This window comes from Lynx canadensis, chromosome B2, assembly GCF_007474595.2.
Source record: "Lynx canadensis isolate LIC74 chromosome B2, mLynCan4.pri.v2, whole genome shotgun sequence".
NCBI classification, from domain to species: Eukaryota; Metazoa; Chordata; class Mammalia; order Carnivora; family Felidae; genus Lynx; species Lynx canadensis.
The window spans coordinates 80418350-80438047 of record NC_044307.1 but is presented as its reverse complement, the minus strand read 5'-3'; the positions used below and the strand labels follow the sequence as shown (position 1 = coordinate 80438047).

General features: G+C 39.2%; 1 protein-coding gene across 1 annotated transcript; it reads right to left on the bottom strand.

The window, feature by feature from the left end:
* Positions 1–365: 365 nt before the first annotated feature.
* PM20D2 (peptidase M20 domain containing 2) lies at positions 366–15859 on the bottom strand. The gene is made up of 7 exons (XM_030315959.2): positions 15263–15859; positions 12787–12935; positions 5408–5550; positions 3955–4109; positions 2089–2224; positions 959–1066; positions 366–746 (listed from the first exon to the last, which is right to left on the bottom strand). The coding sequence occupies exons 1-7, from the start codon at positions 15716–15718 to the stop codon at positions 592–594; spliced, it is 1302 nt and encodes a 433-aa protein (XP_030171819.1). The 5' UTR covers positions 15719–15859; the 3' UTR covers positions 366–591.
* Between the last annotated feature and the right edge of the window lie 3839 nt (positions 15860–19698).

The window sequence follows — 19698 nt, the reverse complement described above, 5'->3', positions numbered from 1 at the left end:
AAATATAGCTCCACAACATATGAATTTATAAAATATTATCACTGATAAGCCATGGATCATCCAGATTAAGAAATGCCATCGCAAAAGAAACGGAAAAAGAAAAAGAAATGCCATTACAGGGGTGCCCAGCTAGCTCAGTCAGAGGAGCGTGCAACTCTTAATCTTGTGGCTTTGTGAGTTTGAGCCCCATGTCGGATGTAGAGATTACTTAAAATCTTAAAAAAAAAGAAAAGAAAAGAAAAGAGAAGAGAAGAGAAGAGAAGAGAAGAAAAGAAAAGAAAAGAAAAGAAAAGAAAAGAAAAGAAAAGAAAAGAAATGCCATTACGTATCAGCTCAAACTCAACAACCACATGAGATCAAGAGTTGAACACTCCTCCGAATGAGCCAGCCAGGCGCCCCTGAAATGTTTCATTTTAGATATGAGGTAATGTGTTTTCTCTGCATCATGGATCATGGCCTCCCTCTTCAGGTAAGAGGAATTTGATTCCCTTAAGACTAAAAATTAAGCATGCCCTCCTCCATTATTAAAAAAGATTCAAGAAAAAAATCAGTACTTCTTAATGATCCATAAGTGGCTCCTAGGTCTTCCTTTTATTCTATTGTATTTAAAAATTCTTCTTCTTGAAGTTGCAATTTAAAGTCCTCCTTGATTCTCTCCAGCAACTCTGGTTTAAAAATAACATCCAACGCAGTCATTGCCAGAGCTTTGGCCGTACGCAAAGTGTAGAACTGAGCTTCTTGTGACCCTAAAAGGTGGAGAAAATAAATGAAGAAACCACCCTATTTATGATAAACTTATACACTGGTTTTCAGGTTAGCTCTCGATATCTAAACCACCTCTTGAAATGCCCACCAGAATACAGTATTTTCTGAGGTAAAGTTAGCTAATGAAAAAACATGGAGCTATTACCACAAAAAGAGAACATATGCCCACACATTCACTTCTAATAACACATACCTGCAGCTTCAGTATATTGTTCTGTATGATTCAAGGCATTAGATCCAATGTAAAAATATGGATGAATCCCAGGAACCACAAAAGTAACATTTCCAAAATCAGTAGATCCTTAGAAAAGTAAGACAATCCATGGGTTTCTAATTGTTAGTCCAATAGATGCCAGACTGTACTTATCCAATCTCTATAGCACCAGACATGATTTGCCACTCCTTTCCTTCTAGAAATTCTCCACTCCTTTGGCTTCCATGACTTGACTTCTCCTGATTGTCTGGCCTTTTCTCTGGTCACTATCTGTCTCCTCTAAATTGCTTCCTTTACCTGTCTCCTAAGTGCTGGCAATCACCAGCACACCAAATACTCCTGTGTTTTCAGTTACTTTTCAGATATTGCCAACTCCTACATCTCCAACCTAGGCATCATTTGGGGGTTCCACAGTCTACTGAACAGTTCCCCTTAGAAATCCTGTACGCACATCAAACTTAACATACTAATAATATATACCAACATAGCATACCCCAACCTGCTTTCTCTTGAACTCCTTATCTCAGTAAATGACATCAACACCCCATTTCTATGGCCAAGTCCTTTTGAGTCCACTTCATCAGCATTTATTGTTATATTTTAGTAGATACATCTCTAACATGGAAACATATTAGAAATGATCCTTTTAAAAAGGAAAAACTCTAAAATAGTCCTCAATATAATTAAATTCTAAGTTGTTTACTGAACAACTAGTAGTAAACAACCATAATAATTACTCCTCAGCAACTGGCATGCCTCCTTATAACTACTTGCTAGCCTGCTTACTGAGGACTGACAATGAATTAAAATTCTATTTCTCCTTTAAGTAGCTTACTTTAAAATTAGAACTAAGGGAATTTAAACACTAGAACTATTTAGAATACAAAGGAAATAGTACGCTATTTCTACAAACAAATCTGCTCATTTAACACTTTACATTCACTGAAGAGTTCTTTAGTTTCGTTCCCCTAACCATTAAGTTTGTGAAAAATATTGTTAAGAGCAATACCTCCCTACCTCCAAAGCTGTCGAACAAAACCCTCTAACCAAAGATGGTATTTTCCTTCCTCAAACAGTGCAATATAGTATATATGAAAGAACCTGATTACCTGAAGGGCCATTCAACATTGCATCTTCTGAAATAAATTCTATTCCCAGTTTTTTTCCATTTTCAATATAAGCTTTCCATAGGCTCTTATTGGGAAGAACATTGTAATAATCATGTGCTCCACCTTTAATTTCTACCTAAAAAAAATCGTAAGACAAATTCTGAAATAAAAAACTCAAATTCACTATCTAATTTTCAAATCAGCAAGAGGTTTAAGAGGGTACACTTTCCCTTACAGATATAAATTCTTTTACCTTTAAAAAATCGGTAATAAGACTTCCCTCAGGCCCTATCCCCTTCATGTTACATATGCACCAAACAACATGATGTCACCTCACTCTCCCAGCCAGTAAGTCTCAACTTCGGTAACTTATATAGGATGTGGGGGAAGCCCAGGAATCTCCATTTTCACCAGGACCCCCAAGTAATTCTGATGCAGGTGGTCCAAAGAGCAGACACTGAGGAACACTGCTCTAGACTGCAGCCTCTTAAAGAAAAAAATTAAGCTTTACTCATATTCAAAATATAAGCCAACACTGACACCAATAACTGGTCCAAAAGATATAAAGGTACCTAGGAGAGACAGGTTTATGATGAAGAAGGGTTGGCTATGGTCCTCAAGAAAGAAAGAAAGAAAGAAAGAAAGAAAGAAAGAAAGAAAGAAAGAAAGAAAGAAAGAAAGAAAAAAGAAAAGAAAGAAAGAAAGAAAGAAAGAACATACTTATAATATATAATAGTCATTCATGTATTACAAGTCAGCCAAAATATAAAAAGTTATTAAGAGACTATTTAAAATATAGATTAAAATCCAGTAACAATGAACCTTATCCTAAGGGAATATTATGCCTTGAGATTCGGAGTTAACGGTAATAGTTCATGTGTTTATTCTATCAATATTTATATTTATAATTATAAATAAGGGATAAAGGATTGGCTCCGTAGCTCAGGGGTTAGAACACTGGTCTCATAAATAAGGGACAAAGGATTAATTTTTTACTCTCTGGACACTTACCATATATGCTGAGAATCACTAGTACTGTGAGACACTATTACTATGTGAACAAATCATACATCTGAGAGCAGAAACAATTAAGTTGTAAGTATGAGGTCTAGGCCCTAACTCTTAACAAATATTCTCTTATTTAATTTTCACAAGAACATAAAGTATATTATTATCTCCCTTTTTCAAGAGAAAATGGAGGCCCAAAGTTATTAAATGGTGTTTTCTAAAGTTACAAAATCAGTAGGCTGAGAGGCACAGACCCAGATCCTGTCTCTCCCACTAGACTACAACCTCTGCCCAGGAAAAGACTGATGTAATTCTGAAACTTCTCGTTCTGCTGTATACCCTACGTGACTGGCACAGAAACATCACTGACTTTATGGTTTAAATGAACAACATTTCTTCACTAACTTCTGCATCTATTTTAACTTTCATTCCAGCAAGCCATAAGTATTTATATCGTTACTGCACATATCTAATAATTTCACCCGAAACAGCTTTTGCTGATTTTGCCATAAAGTTCCCTTTATAGGAACTATACTGAGCAATTCTGAAAACACAACTGCCAATAAGGAAGGCTATATCTTGCAAAAAGGCAGGGAACTCAGCATTATCAAGAATTATTCTAATTACAGTGCAATAAGATGACTATAGTCCTTTCTATGTGGGCATTGAGTAAAACAAATATGAATTAAAGACTTTCACATCACCCATTCACTCAACTGATCTTACATACTCTAAACATTGCCAAATGAAAAAGGGGCAAGTTAGGTTCTAATCTAATTTAATAATACTCTAACTTAACTCCAGCCCATATAGATATACCTCTGATTATAACTTATATTAACTCTTAAAAGTTCTTACTGTACACCCAGTAGCCAAAGCTGCAGCTCTGAAGCAATCTTCTGCCTTTTTGGTCAAAACTGGAAGTTCTTTCATTGTGGGTGCACGGAAGTAATAGATTAATTCAGAATAAGACGGAATGATATTGGGTTTTACACCACCACTTTTTATTATGCCTACAAAAAGAACCAAATTACTGAAATTGAGCTTGGAGACCATTTCTTTAAGTTTAAATACACCCATAGAATTTTCAATATGTACATGAAGAAAAACAATTTCAATTTATTAGCTTCACAGATATACCAATCAATGATTTTTGATGTGCTGTACAAAATTTTTTTCTTTTTTTTTTTTTTTTTGTACAAAAGTTTCTATACATAGGGTAATGCTTTCTGGCTAAGAGATAAAAAACTGTCTATCCATACTTAATTCTAAGGAATTTAACGATGTTGAGAAATTATGTTGCATGATTATAAAGAAACTCTTAGAAACTTTTATAACAATCTTAAGACTTCTGAAAAGAGTTTATTTCAGTAGGCTTAATAAAGTAGTAATAGTTGTATGTTTTGATAAACTTTTGACTTAAAAGAAAAAAAAATGGCACAAGGTTCTATAATTATCCTCGTACTTCCAGATTCCTATGAATATTTTCAATGGTATTTAGCTCTGGGAACATAATTTTTATACCAGCAAGAAACCGATGCAGGTCAAAGATCACTAAGTGCTATTAACTGTCAAAACAAATACATTTATTTGGAACTACACTGAGAGGAAAGATTTATCCATTCAAAATAATAACTGAAATAGATACACAAAATCTAAATTTATTTGATCTGCTTTAAAAATTAATTATTTTTACATATTTCTCTTAGAAAAACTAAGGTAGGACACTGGTCAAAGTGCAATTACAAACTAATTTAAGCCTATAACAAAATCAGGTAAAAAATAGATATTAAAGTATAACAGTTTCCCAAATCATAAGAAAATAACTAAAAAATAAATTCATACCTTTAAGATCATACTTTATTACTGTAGTTACATTAAGGTGATACACATAATTTAAAAAGATGTTACTCATTTTATCAGCACTTGAGAAAATAAAACCAGTAACCATAACTTTTTTAAATTGAGAAAATGATTTGTTACCATTAAAAAACAGTGAGGATAACTGGAAAATGAAGATCCAACTTTCAAATACCCACAGAAAACATGTACATCCTTACATAAAACATTATCTCTAATACTCAAAATGACCATTCCATTTATACATAAATACTTTTTTAATTGTTTTCTTAGCCAACACATACAAACATCCTAGTATCCTGTCACATGAATTTTGGAAACTGTTTAGAAAGTTTGGAATATTCATATAAAGTATATAAAATGTTTACAATTTTTAAAAATCAAATGTTAATTACACGGCACTGAAATATATTAAGCACCATCCATTACACAACATACTTGACATTCGTACCATGAACTCTCCAGGTTGGTTTCATTTGCTGTCTCAACACAGACAGATTGTTGTAGGCGAGAACGGCAGCATCTAATGCATTTACTCCTTCCCAGGGATATGCAGCAGCATGAGATGCTTTTCCATAGTATTTCACAATCACACTAGGAAACAAAACATCATTTGGAATTACTCTTTTCAAAGTCACTAAAGAAAATCCAGGTACCGTAATTAGAATTACCCAACAAGTATTCAGAATTAAGTAACACTGCTGGAATTTTTATTTGCAAATCATTTGTAGAAATAACACAGCAATTTATATACCTTAGTTGTAGTTTACTATTATGTAATACAGTGACTGACACAAAGAAAGCATTCCAAAAAAGAGAAGAGAGAGAGAGAGAGAGAGAGAGAGAGAGAATTTTGTTCAACCAACCCCCAATAGAAATTTAATTTGTACACAACTCAATTCAAACAAACATGCAATTCTGTATTAGGCACTGGAATTACAAAAAGAGGGCTCCTGTCTCCTTCTACACTGCATAGTAATAACTATATAAAATGTCTGCGAAACTCAGATAATTCTATCTTAAGTGGGGGAGGGCAGGTGAAGGAAAACAGAAATAGGTGACAATCTGAAATGAGTTAAGACAACCTCTGAATACCAGATTACACTCACAATATCCTAAGATATTCTAGCATTAAGTCAGTTATTCCTGACCAACATTTTATTAGTGTTCCAAAACACCTGCATCACTAATATCTCAAAATTTTATCAGTTATGTTACTGCACTTCCAAATAGTTCTCATACCAATTTAACTACTCAGATACAATAAAAAATAAGGGTTAAAGAAAGGATTACATATTAAATAGTTATTTATAAAGATGACTTGTGGGCGCCTGGGTGGCGCAGTCGGTTAAGCGTCCGACTTCAGCTCAGGTCACGATCTCGCGGTCCGTGAGTTCGAGCCCCGCGTTGGGCTCTGGGCTGATGGCTCGGAGCCTGGAGCCTGCTTCCGATTCTGTGTCTCTCTCTCTCTCTCTCTGCCCCTCCCCCATTCATGTTCTGTCTCTCTCTGTCTCAAAAATAAATAAGTGTTAAAAAAAAAAAAATTAAAAAAAAAAAAAAAGATGACTTGTATAGGCAACACTTTTTAAGCCTAAGTAATAGTACCCACATTTAAATTACCAAAAAGCTATTCTAGACTTAGTTTTTTTTTTTTAACAAACTAGATTCAAGAATCCTTGGCATGCTCATATTCCTTGATGAATTCAAAACATTCTGCTGGCAAAATAAAAACAAGTTAAAAGCATCCAAATATATTTTTAAGATTTTAGTGTATTTGTTAGTTCCTTGATATATATCTTATCACCATCACCTTGAAACTGGAATTTTAACAAAACTGGTGATAAATATAAAATGGAAGAGGATGACCTTTATGAAAATGGCTCTAGCACCATTTCTTTCAGGGTTCAAATCTAAGTATAATTAACATACAACAAACTATAGGAAAATAAGTGTTAATGGTTATTTTTTTCAGCATTAGTATTTTTAGTGTATTTTAAAACATTTTAGAGAGCATATTTTACTTTTTATTTATTTTAGTAATTTAAATTCATGTTAATTAACATACAGTGTAGTATTAGTTTCAGGAGCAGAATTTAGTGATTTATCACTTACATACAACACCAGTACTCATCACAAGTGCCCTCCTTAAGGCCCATCACCCATTTAGCCCATCCTCCCAACCCCCTTCCCCTCCAGTAGCCCTCAGTTTGTTCTCTGTATTTAAGAGTCTCTTATGGTTTGTCTCCCTCTAAGAGTAAAGTATATTGCAATTCAGGCCTATCTCAAGAAGCAAGAAAGGTCCCAAATACACAATCTAACCTCACACCTAAAGGCACCTAAAAGCGCTAGAAAAGGAACAGCAAATAAAACACAAAGCCAGCAGAAGGAGGGAAATAAGAAAGATTAGAGCAGAAATAAACAATATAGAAGCAAACAAACAGACAAACAAAAAAAAACCAGTAGAACAGATCAATGAAACTAAGAGCTGGTTCTTTGAAAGAATAAATAAAACTGATAAACTCCTGGCCAGCTTTATCATAAAAGAAAAAGGAAAGGACCCAAATAAATAAAATCACAAATGAAAGAGGAGAGATCACAATCAACACCACAAAAATACAATTATAAGAAATACTATGAAAAATTGTATGCCAACAAACTGGGCAATCTGGAAGAAATGGACGAATTCCTAGAAACTCACACACTACCAAAACTGAAACAGGAAGAAATGGGAAATTTGAACAGGCCCATAACCAGCAAAGAAATTGAATCAGCTATCAAAAATCTCCCAACAAACAAGAATGCTGGCCCAGATGGCTTCCCAGGGGAATTCTACCAGACATTTAAAGAAAAGTTAACACCTATTCTTCTCAAAATGTTCCAAAAAACAGAAATGGAAGGAAAGTTTCCAAACTCATTCTATGAAGACAGCATTACCTTGATTCCAAAACCAAAGATCCCCCTAAGAAGAATTATAGGCCAACATCCCTGATGAACCCAGATGCAAAAATTCTCAACAAGATCTAGCAACCAAATTCAACAGTACATTAAAACAATTATTTATCATGATCAAGTGGGATTTATTCCTGGGCTGCAGGGCCTGTTCAATATTTGCAAATCAATCAACGTGATATACCACATTTATAAAAGAAAGAATAAGAACCATATGATCCTCTCAATAGATGCAAAAAAAAAAAAAGCATTTGACAAAATACAGCATCCTTTCTTGATAAAAACCCTCAAGAAAGGGATAGAGTGAACATATCTTGACACCATAAAGGCCATATAAGAAAGACCCACAGCTAATATCATCCTCAATGGGGAAAAACTGAAAGCTTTCCCCCTAAGGTCAGGAACATGACAGGATGTCCACTCACTACTGTTATTCGACACAGTACTGGAAGTCCTAGCCTCAGCAGTCAGACAACAAAAAGAAATAAAAGGCATCCAAATTGGCAAAGAAGTCAAACTTTCACTCTTCACAGACGACATGATCCTCTACGTGGAAAACCCGAAAGACTCCACCAAAAAACTGCTAGAACGGATACATGAATTCAGCAAAGTTGCAGGATATAAAATCAACATACAGAAACCGGTTGCATTTCTGTATGTCAATAATGAAGCAGCATGAAGAGAAATCAAGGAATGAATCCCATCTACAATTCTACAAAAAACCATAACATACCTAAGAATAAACCTAACCAAAGAGGTAAAAGATCTGTATGCTGAAAAACTATAGAAAGCTTATGAAAGAAATTGAAGAAGACACGAAGAAATGGAAAAGACAACATTCTATGCCCATGGACTTGAAGAACAAATGTTGTTAAAATGTTGATATTACCCAAAGCAATCTGCACGTGCAATGCAATCCCTATTAAAATAACACCAGCATTCTTCACAGAGCTAGAACAATCCTAAAATTTGTATAGAACCAGAATAGACCCTGAATAGCCAAAGTAATGTTGAAAAAGAAAATCAAAGCTGGAGGCATCACAATTCTGGACTTCAAGCTGTTTTACACTAAGCTGTAATCATCAAGACAGTATGGTACTGGCATGAAAACAGGCACATAATCAATGGAACAGAAAAGAAAACCCAGATATGGATCCACAAACGTATGACCAACTAATTTCTGACAAAGTAAGCAAGAATATACAATGAGAAAAAGACAGTTTCTTTAGCAAATGGTGCTGGGAAAACTGGACAGTGACATGCAGAAGAATGAACCCGGACCACTTTCTTACACCATTCACAAAAATAAACTCAAAATCGATGAAAGACCCACATGTAAGATGGGAAACCATCAAACTACTTGAGGAGAAAACATGCAACAACTTCTTTGACCCTGGCCACAGCAACTTCTTACTTGACAGGTCTCTGGAGGCAAGGAAAACAAAAGCAAAAATGAACTATTGGGACTTCATCAAGATAAAAGCCTTCTGCACAGTGAAGGAAACAATCAACAAAACTGAAAGGCAATGGACAAAATGGGAGAAGACATTTGCAAATGACATATCAGATAAAGGTTAGTATCCAAAATCTGTTAAAAAAAGCTTATCAAACTCAACACCCAAAAAATAAATAATCCAGTCAAGAAATAGGCAAAAGACAGGAATAGACACTTTTCCTAAGAAGACATCCAGATACTAAAAGACACCTGAAAAGATACTCTACATCACTCATCATCAAGGAAATACAAATCAAAACCACAATGAGATACTACTTTGCACCTGTCAGAATGGCTAGGAAACAACAGACATTGGCGAGAATGCAGAAAAAGGGGAACACTTTTGCACCGTTGGTGGGAATGCAAACTGTACAGCCACTCTGAAGAACGTATAGAGGTTCCTCAAAAAATTAAAAATAGGGGCTCCTGGGTGGCTCAGTTAAGCATCTAACTTCTGCTCAGGTCATGATCTCACGGTTTGTGAGTTCAAGCCCCTCATCGGGCTCTGTGCTGACACCTCAGAGCCTGAAGCCTGCTTCAGATTCGGTGTCTCCTCTCCCTGCCCCTCCCCCACTCGTGCTCTGTCTCTATCGCTCAAAAATAAATAAAACATTAAAAATTTTTTTTTGAATTAAAAATAGAACTACCCTATGGCCCAGCAACTGCACTATTAGGTGTTTACCCAAACGATACAAAATGATGATTCAAAGCACCCCAATGTTTACAACAGTGCTATCAACAATAGCCAAAGTATGGAATATTACTTGGCAATCAAAAAGAATAAAACCTTGCCATTTGCAACAACGTGAATAGAACTAGAATGTATTATGCTAAGCGAAATAAGTCAAAGACAAATATATGATTTCACTCATGTGGAATTTTTTTTTTTTTTAAATTTTTTTTTTCTCAATGTTTTTATTTATTTTTGGGACAGAGAGAGACAGAGCATGAACGGGGGAGGTGCAGAGAGAGAGGGAGACACAGAATCGGAAACAGGCTCCAGGCTCCGAGCCATCAGCCCAGAGCCTGACGCGGGGCTCGAACTCACGGACCGCGAGATCGTGACCTGGCTGAAGTCGGACGCTTAACCGACTGCGCCACCCAGGCGCCCCACTCATGTGGAATTTAAGAAACAAAACAGATGAACATAGGAAAAGGAAAGGAAAAATAAGACAAAAAGTGTATTTTAAACAAACTGACGGGGGGGTGCCTGGGTGGCTCAGTCCACTGAGTATCCATGATCTCACAGTTAGTGGGATTGAGTCCTGCTTTAGGCTCTGTGCTGAGTGTGGAGCCTGCTTGGGATTATTCTCTCCTTCTGCCCCTACCCTGCACATGCACCCATGGTACCCATCCCTCTCTCTGTGTCTCTCAAAATAAATAAATAAATTTAAAAAAATCAAAAGGAAGAGCTAGACCAACAATATATTTAGCAGAATATTTAAGGGGGAAAAAAGAATCCTCCCTTAAAATTCAATTTATATATGTACCTATTTAGGTTTATAACTATGCTCGAAAAAGTCCTGGAAGGGGGCGCCTGGGTGGCTCAGGTCACGATCTCGCAGTCCGTGAGTTTGAGCCCCGCGTCGGGCTCTGGACTGAAGGCTCGGAGCCTGGAGCCTGTTTTAGATTCTGTGTCTCCCTCTCTCTGACCCTCCCCTGTTCATGCTCTGTCTCTCTCTGTTTCAAAAATAAATAAAACGTTAAAAAAAAAAAAAAAGTCCTGGAAGGATACATGCCTCTCAAGAAGGGACAAGATGCATGAAAGGTGGTCAATATGAACATAGTGTTTTATCTTACTTATTGTTGGAGATTTTTAGGATGAAAAGATCATAATATTTTCAAAAATTAGTTTGTATTCTTGTTCCCTTTTCCATCTTAACAGATGGCCAATGAAAACTCTAAGAAGCCAGAGACTAAGAAAAGGCCTGAGGCCAACGGGGCTGATGGATCAAGGCCAAGAAGCCCAACTCAAAGTCCTAGAAGGCTAACGGGCTGGTAAGCCTACAGCTGCAGGCCTCTTCTAGCCAGAGGCCTTGGCAGAGACTTCTAACCTCTAAGATCCTCTGCAGGTGTTCCAGTATGCACTACCCCCAAAACCAAAGTTGAAAGATTCTTCCTGCTGCCACAGCATCAACTCTTGGTGATAAGAAGGAAGATTAAAATGGTCATCCTGTGAAAACAAGGCCTCGGGTGATTCTGAGCTGGAAGATACGTTAGTACCACCTAGAAGCGCAGCTGCAATGGTTTTATCACTCCCTAGCTCCCACAGAGGAGAACATGTGGTTTTCCCGAAGCAGATCAACAGTGGCTCCTGGAGACTGGCCTGGTGACTGGCCCATTAACTACTGTGACTGAAACTTCTGGTGTGCAAACTTCAATCCACTTCAGCGATCCAAAAAAGTGAGCTCTTCCACATACAGGAAAATAAATGTTTCGGCACCGGACAAATCAGAAGAGTACAGATGCAAATTCCACTAAAATCCACAGCTAGTTTCTGTCTTTTCTCTCAGAAATATAATTTACCCTCTTTGCAAAGAACTCAAATTACAAGAAGTAAACTAGAGAAGTGTGTTTTCTTCCCAAGTCTAATAAAGCTGCCTCTTTTTTTTTTAATGTTTATTTATTTTTGAGAGAGAGAGAGAGGGAGAGACAGAGCATGAGCAGGGGAAGGACAAAGAGTGAGAGAGGGAGCCATAGATTCTGAAGCAGGCTCTGGGCTCTGAGCTGTCAGCACAGAGCCTGACGTGGGGCTCGAACCCACGAGCTGTGAGATCATGACCTGAACCGAAGTCGGATGCTCAACCGACTGAGCCACCCAGGCGCCCCTAATAAAGCTGCCTCTTACAAATCTATTCAATTGCAAAGACAACCCATGTCAAAGGATAGATGTTTTCTAGAAACCTAATTGCTCTCAGATAGTTCAGAATAGAATACAAGCGTCAACATATTCTGTTTGCTAGTCTTAATGCTTTTTAGGCACTATTTTTTTAGTGTTTATTTATTTTGAGAGAGAGTGTGCATGTACACAGGGGAGGGGCAGAAAGAATCCCAAGCAGGGTCCACACTCAGCATGGAGCCTGATGCAGAGCTCAGTGTCACGACCATGAGATCATGACCCGAGCCAAAATCAAGAGTCAGGACACTTAACCGACTCAGCCACCCAGGTGCCCCGTGCACTAGGTTAATAGTCCAATTACAAACACCATCTCAAATAGAAGAGGCTTACCAAATGTTATTCAATGGAAATCAAGTAAGGCATCACATCATCATTTTTCAACTTACTTTTTCAATACATAAGTACCGGGTTTTAGTCTCCAGTTAGGACACAGAAATATCTTAATAGTCTTTTCCACTAAGGAGCTTATTTCAACTTGATTACTCACTCATGTTCAGCCACATCAGGTAAATAAACAGCATTCTCTTGGGATGGGTGGGCCATAAAAACAACATCAAGATTTTTAAAAGCCCCTGCTTCAATTAAATCAATTTTGCCACCACCATCTTCTTCTGCAGGCGTTCCCAGGACAACTACCTAGAAGGATATACCTGTGTCAGAGCAAAACAACAACAAAATCCTCGCAGGAAAATATCAAACAGGTTCCCTTGCATAGGTATTCACAACCTACATTAAAGTCCTTGAACTATGGAGAGAGGTGTTGTTCTCTGACACTTAAATAATGCAGTGGGCATAAATCTACAGTGCTAAGTTAACTACACATTTAAATTTACAGTGTTATACCAATTTGGCACAAAGTATGCACTAAAGCTACACCAGGAAACTTTTCCTAATTTTATAACTCAATTTTATATAACTAAAGGCAAAGATGAAAAAAGATAAATACTATATACTGAATTAATTCCTCAAAATTCTTTAGGACTTATTTCTTTTTTTTTTTTTAATTTTTTTTCAACGTTTTTATTTATTTTTGGGACAGAGAGAGACAGAGCATGAACGGGGGAGGGGCAGAAAGAGAGGGAGACACAGAATCGGAAACAGGCTCCAGGCTCTGAGCCATCCGCCCAGAGCCTGATGCGGGGCTCGAACTCACGGACCGCGAGATCGTGACCTGGCTGAAGTCGGACGCTTAACCGACTGCGCCACCCAGGCGCCCCTAGGACTTATTTCTTAAAGCTTCTTCTTGACTAAGTCTTTTAGTAATGTATATAATTATTCATAAACACTTTACTGGTTAGGAACGTTCCAGTTGCTTATTAGTTATCCCCACAACAACCCTGTGAGGTAGGTGAGCAGTATATGTCATCATTTCAGAGATGTCAGAGATGGTGGTTTTGAGGCATGGAGTGAAGTGTTTTGTCCCAGGACACACTGCAAGTCTCCAGGCAGAGCAAGGATTAGATGTTCTGATCCTCAGACCTGAACTCTTGATTCCTTACTGAGCTAACTCATTAAAAGATCTTAACTCATTAAACCTTTATAATGAACATTAAATAAACCTTAACACCACAGTTAGAAACAGCCGACTATTACACAAACTTACTAATTCGATTCCACCAGTTCAACCAGGCAGATTTACTGGTCACCAAACACCTAATTAAACAAAAGAGAACTTTACAGAATAAACATTTTACTTTGATATTTAAGCTTAACTTCTTCAAACAATTTTTAAGAGCAAAGAAAAATTATAAACAACTAATACACTTTCAAGATCATATACAGGAATACAATGAAACAAATTGGAAAAAGTCTTGGCTTGTTAAGGGAATCAACATAAATTCCATTTTAAGAGAGGACTGATAACCTTGCTAAAACTGTGCATTACCATTCAAAGGTGTACATTTCCCAAAGTCGAGCCTTCTTTGGAAGTTACAAAGCACTCGAACTCATAATTGAACCTGCTTTCTACTGTGAACCCTTGACTCCTTAAATTTGATGACTTCAAGTTAAATCTTGCTGATGTCTCTGAATCTTTCATAAGTCTGGTTAAAATTAAATCTCTCCCGTGTTTCATGCAATAGCAAAGGACCCGCCCCCCCAAAACAAAAACCTACCCAGATGCAAAAAACAAGCCGCCAGAAGCAGAAAAGAGAAGGCAGCTAAAGAGAAAAAGCTACAAAAGATGGAACTGTTAAGATAAAAGAGAAAAGTTACTGACATTGGGAAAAAAATGGGCTATAGAATATGAAAATAAAACATCAGCCTTGCCCTTATTAAGCCAAATGTTGATGATTGAATTAGCTCACAGAATGAAGAATACCATCTGAAAAAACACAGTAACACGAGATTAAACTTGCCCTACCACAAGCATAAATGACATTTCCCCACTTAAAGGAGAAATTTCTTAATATCATGAAATAAATATTAAAACTTAAGGATGAACTCATCTATGTAGTATTCATTCACTTCTCCAATTTTTGAGGGAAGGTTTGGTAGTTGCAATGACTGAAAAATTCCTATCCAAATACCAACGATTCGAATCACAACAGCTCCTATGACTGCCACAAACAAAAGAGGTTTTGGAGCCTAATAAAGAGGGGCTGGAGGTTTCCCTACAATAACTACTTCTTCCAGAGATTGCACAACCTCGTCAGCAAATCGCAGTTAATTCTGTTACCAAAAATAAATCACAACGAAAACCAGGCTTGGTCCTAAGTTCTTTCTTTAGGGCCAGTCTACTCAATCGTTTACAACTACAGAAGAGGAAACAAAAATCTGCAAAAAGTCGCTGGGTCGGCACCTTAGGCACTACTGACTTTGATCCAGGAGTTCTGCCTTCTGGCAAAAGCGAGGCCGGGACTCCGAGGGGGCAGGTGCGCACGGGAAGCGCCGGGTCCCGCCGTCCCCCAGTACGACCCGGTCTGGGCAGGCGATGAAAATCCCGCGCCAGGACCCCACCTCACCTTCACCGGCGGAGGCGGCCCAGGGAGCCCCTCCAGGGCTCCCTTCACGCCCAGCGCGGCCGCCGCCCCGACCTCGGCGATCAGGTTGTGGCCGCAGGCGTGCCCGATGCCTGGCAGCGCGTCGTATTCGCAGAGGAAGCCCAGCTGCAGCGGGCGCCGCGCCGCACGGACCCCCAGCGGCTCCCACTCTGCGCGGAAGGCCGTGGCCAGCTGGTAGTGCGGCTGCACTGCCCAAGAGGCAGCTGGAGGCTCGCGCTCGAAGAAGCGCGTCAGCACGCCGTGGGCCCGGTGCTCCTCGTAGGCCAGCTCGGGCTCGCTCCAGATCGCGCGGCTCAGGGCCCCCAGGCGCTCGGCCGCCTCGTCAATGCGCTCCGCGGCGCGCAGCTTCAGCAGCTCCAGCTGGGAGACGCCGCTGCAAGCGCCCCCCTCCAAGGGCCGCTCCTCTCCCGGTCTCATCGCGCCTGCAGCCGGTGACCCGCGAACACTCCGCTCGACTGCCCGCTCGGTAGCTGCCTTTTAACTGCACACCCGCTCCAGTGCCCGCGCCCGGCGTCCGCTAGAATCCGGGAGGGGCCCACAGCGCAGCTCCGCTGCTCCCGAGGGGAACAGTCCCGGGGCCCCGCCTCCAGCGCCTCGCCGGGTACAAGGTTCCCACCTCATTTGGCTGGCAAGTGCTCCGCCCCGGGCCGGGAGCGCTGGGAAGAGAGGTGTTCTGGGACTCTCGCTTTCATCTCCTTGGCTGTGCTTAAGACTGAATTGTTTTCAACTCATTATTACTTTTCTGTTGTTGCTTGTTTCCCACAGCAGCAGAATGAGAACGGCTTTATTGGTTAGTTGGCATCAGAGAGAGACCAAGTGGAACATAGTCCTTGAAAAACGCCACTCCCCTTTCTAAAATAGCAATTTAAAGTTATACAGGGTTTTTAGTTCCTAAAACTAGATGTCAATGTAAATGCTATACAAAGAACACTGGTCTATAGATTCTATACTCTTAAAGTGTTCAGTACTGCCCTCACTTTCTTCTTGAGGTTGCTGTGTTATCTAAAAGTTGCAACTACTCTGTATAGTTTTCTCATAAGGACACTTACTGCAGTATAGTATGGACTGGATATGTAATTAGCAAGTATAGTCTATTTGGGTAGATAAGAACTAAGAATTTAAAAATGAAGGTTTGTTTAAAGCCCAAACCCAAGGGTTAATAAAAAGACTTATGGTCGTCAATATTCATACCATTTTGTTGACTTGGGTTTTTGATTTGAACATAGTAACAGCTATGAAGGACAACATATGACCAGTTTCGTTTGTAATTGATGCTGAACTCATGATGTGTGCAGCTGCTGTGCACAATATCACCGGGTTTTAAATTACCCAGGGAAGAAATTCAAGATACCGTACTCTTGTTTGCCTCCAGAATGAAACCCAAAGTCTGAAGGAAAAACAAACTGTTGTTGATATTCTAAGGTGTTCTGCATCTTGAAAGCTTCCATCAGCTTTTCAGGCACTTCCACCTCTTCCCTTAATTTGTCACAATTTGGTTAAATGGGACACAATATATTCATATAATTAGAGAAGTGCATTTTTTTGAAAGTAAGTCGACGGGAAGCTGCCTACGTGAAGACTCTACTACTGTTTTAACCACTTCATGTGCTAACAATACCAGAGTAAACGTCCTATTCGAACTCTGAAAATACTGTCATTCTCAGTTAACACTTTAACTAAATCTCAGCCCTGATGGTAACAAATGTGGTATTAAATCCCTGGACTCCCTTGTCTATACTTAGTAAATCATACCCTGGTATACCTCTGACAAAACCCCCACCTTTATCTATGAAATATAATATTATTGCTTTATGTGAGCAAAACCAATAGGTAACATTTGTAGAGCATTGACCCTGTAGCAGGCACTTAACATGTGCCACATGCTTTACAGGTATTAACTTATTTAATCCTCATAACAACCTATGAGGTTGTTAATGTGATTATTTATTTTTACAGATGCAGTGTCCAAGATTACACAGATAGTAAATAGTGGACCCAGGATGGAACAGGAGCCAGTCTGGCTCCCCGTGGCCTGCTTGTAGCCACCATACTTTATTGCTTATGTAAGCAGACATCCAAATTCATAAATGTATCTGTAGCTTGTCTATTTACATCAGAACCCACAGCAATCACTTATTTTGAATAAACATGCTGTAGCAACTCTGCCTATTGACATCAGTAGAACCCATGTTTGCTTGTTCTTACCAGACGGCTATAAACAACAACAGAATAGGCATACATATAAATTCTATATAGAAGCTGCTATTTATACTGCTGGTCCTAAATTAACAAAGCTGTCACTTGAGTTGGAGAAAAGACAGATACGTTTCAAGGTCTGTTCCGTTTGTGTGCACACGCATGCACGTGCGTGTTGGATTTCCATTGTGGGCACTCTATATGCCTTGCTCATGGTGCTTTGTACCCTTTTATTTAATAAATTATGATAATTTGTTGAATGTGCATCCTCCTCAGAAGTGCTAGGGGAGAAAGGAATAAAAGGCGTGAAAATGATTTCATCCATGAGAGGGTGTAGATATTTCACCAGAAAATAAATAAAACTTATAGGAAAACCTTAAAAAATATAGTATAAAGGAATTGGTTCCCAAAGTGCATGGGAATCTTACCGACTATCTTTTCATTTTAACAATATTTGGAACCTGGGGGTGCCTGGGTGGCTCAGTCAGTTAAGGTCTGACTTCAGCTCAGGTCACAATCTCGAGGTTCGTGAGTTTGAGCCCCACATTGGGCTGTCTGCTGTCAGCACAGAGCTCGCTTCAGATCCTCTGTTTCCCCCCTCTCAGCCCCTACCCCGCTCATTCTCTGTCTCTATCTCTCTCAAAAACAAATAAACATTAAATAAAAAACAATATTTGGAATCTGCACAATTTCCCCCAGAACCAAACCCTGGCACTGGGTGATTTGGGGCTATTACCACTGCCAGCATGCAGAGTAAGCAAAATACGGTGCCACTCTAGGATATTGGTCATTTGCAACATCACCCTAACCGTCCTCCCCCACCCCCTGCCATTCTCCCCCTGGAATACTTTCTGTTTCCTCCAGAGAACTCTCTAGTTGATGTAAACATGCAACTCAAACTAGACAGCACATTACAAAACCACTTCTGGGCTAAGATCTTCGAAAACCTGACTGTCATTTTGGCAGAAAGTAGTGAGCTAAGAATTCAGCAGAAAAGGTGAATTTTGATTGAGGGTGAAGGAACGTGGAGGAACCGTGTACACACTGATAAAGAAATAAAACTTTATCCAGACAGTGGGCGACTACTGGATATTAAGCAGGGGAGAGGCAAAACTGGATATTTGTTCTGGAAGAATAATTAATGGCTATGTGAAAGATAAATTGGAAACAGACTTTGGTCTGGAGACAAGCTAACCCATTTCTGCAAAATCCCAGGATTCCAGAAACCTTCCACAGGCAGAAGTGACAGGACTTGGTGCCTGATAGAATGTGTCTGGAGGAGGGGAGTGCGATGGAGAGAAGGAAGAAAGTAAGATAACTGAGGTTTGTAGTGTGAACTATGTAGATGGTAAAGTCATTAAACAAAATAGGGGTAGTGTGAGCATGAGGGTTGAGCTGATGGGTGTGCATTAGACGTGTCAAGAGGAGGTGGAACCCTCCACCCAAGAGACCAGCAGTGGCACTAAAGAAAGTGGAATAACTAAGGAAAGTGCATTTCCTCGTATCTACTATGCATAATGATTATATCCAGAGGAGAATTAAACTATCTGGGGAGTGAGTGACTAGGGAGGGAAAAAATTTGAGCTGAGGAAGAAACTCTGGGAAAAAAAAAAACAAAGGGAAGGAGCAAGGATGTCTGGCAGAATCTTGCTTCTGCTGGGTAAGATTCTATTACAACTTGTTTTTAAGTTCTGTATAGATTTCTTCAAATGGCCCATGAGGTGAAGGCAGCTATTTCAAAGCCCAGAATGTCCTGGTACACAGTTACTTGAGGCTCCCTTTGGCCTCCATCCCTCCTGGCAGTGAGATTAGCTGCTCTGCTGACCATAACGGTTCCTGGAAATGAGGACAGTGAGGTCGTCTCAGAGGAGGCTTCTCCTCTGCCCTGATTCCCTAGGGCGTGTGTACTACCACACCGCAGAGACGTAGCCTGGCTTGTGCTGGGTGAGAACACTTCTCTCCTGAGGTTATGGTTCAGAAAAATGGAGAGAACTCTTATTGCTCCTCTACCCCTACTGATAAAACATTTAGAGCTTGGACCTAACGCAGTGCATGAGGGTCCTTCGTAAGATTCCTCTCTCAAGCCATGCGTGTAGCTTGGCCAGGTGCATACCATGGTTAGTAATTACCTTTATTAAGGATTCACTTCTCAAACGTCTTGGTCATTTTGGTGCTCATTATTTTTATTTTTGAGAGGAAGT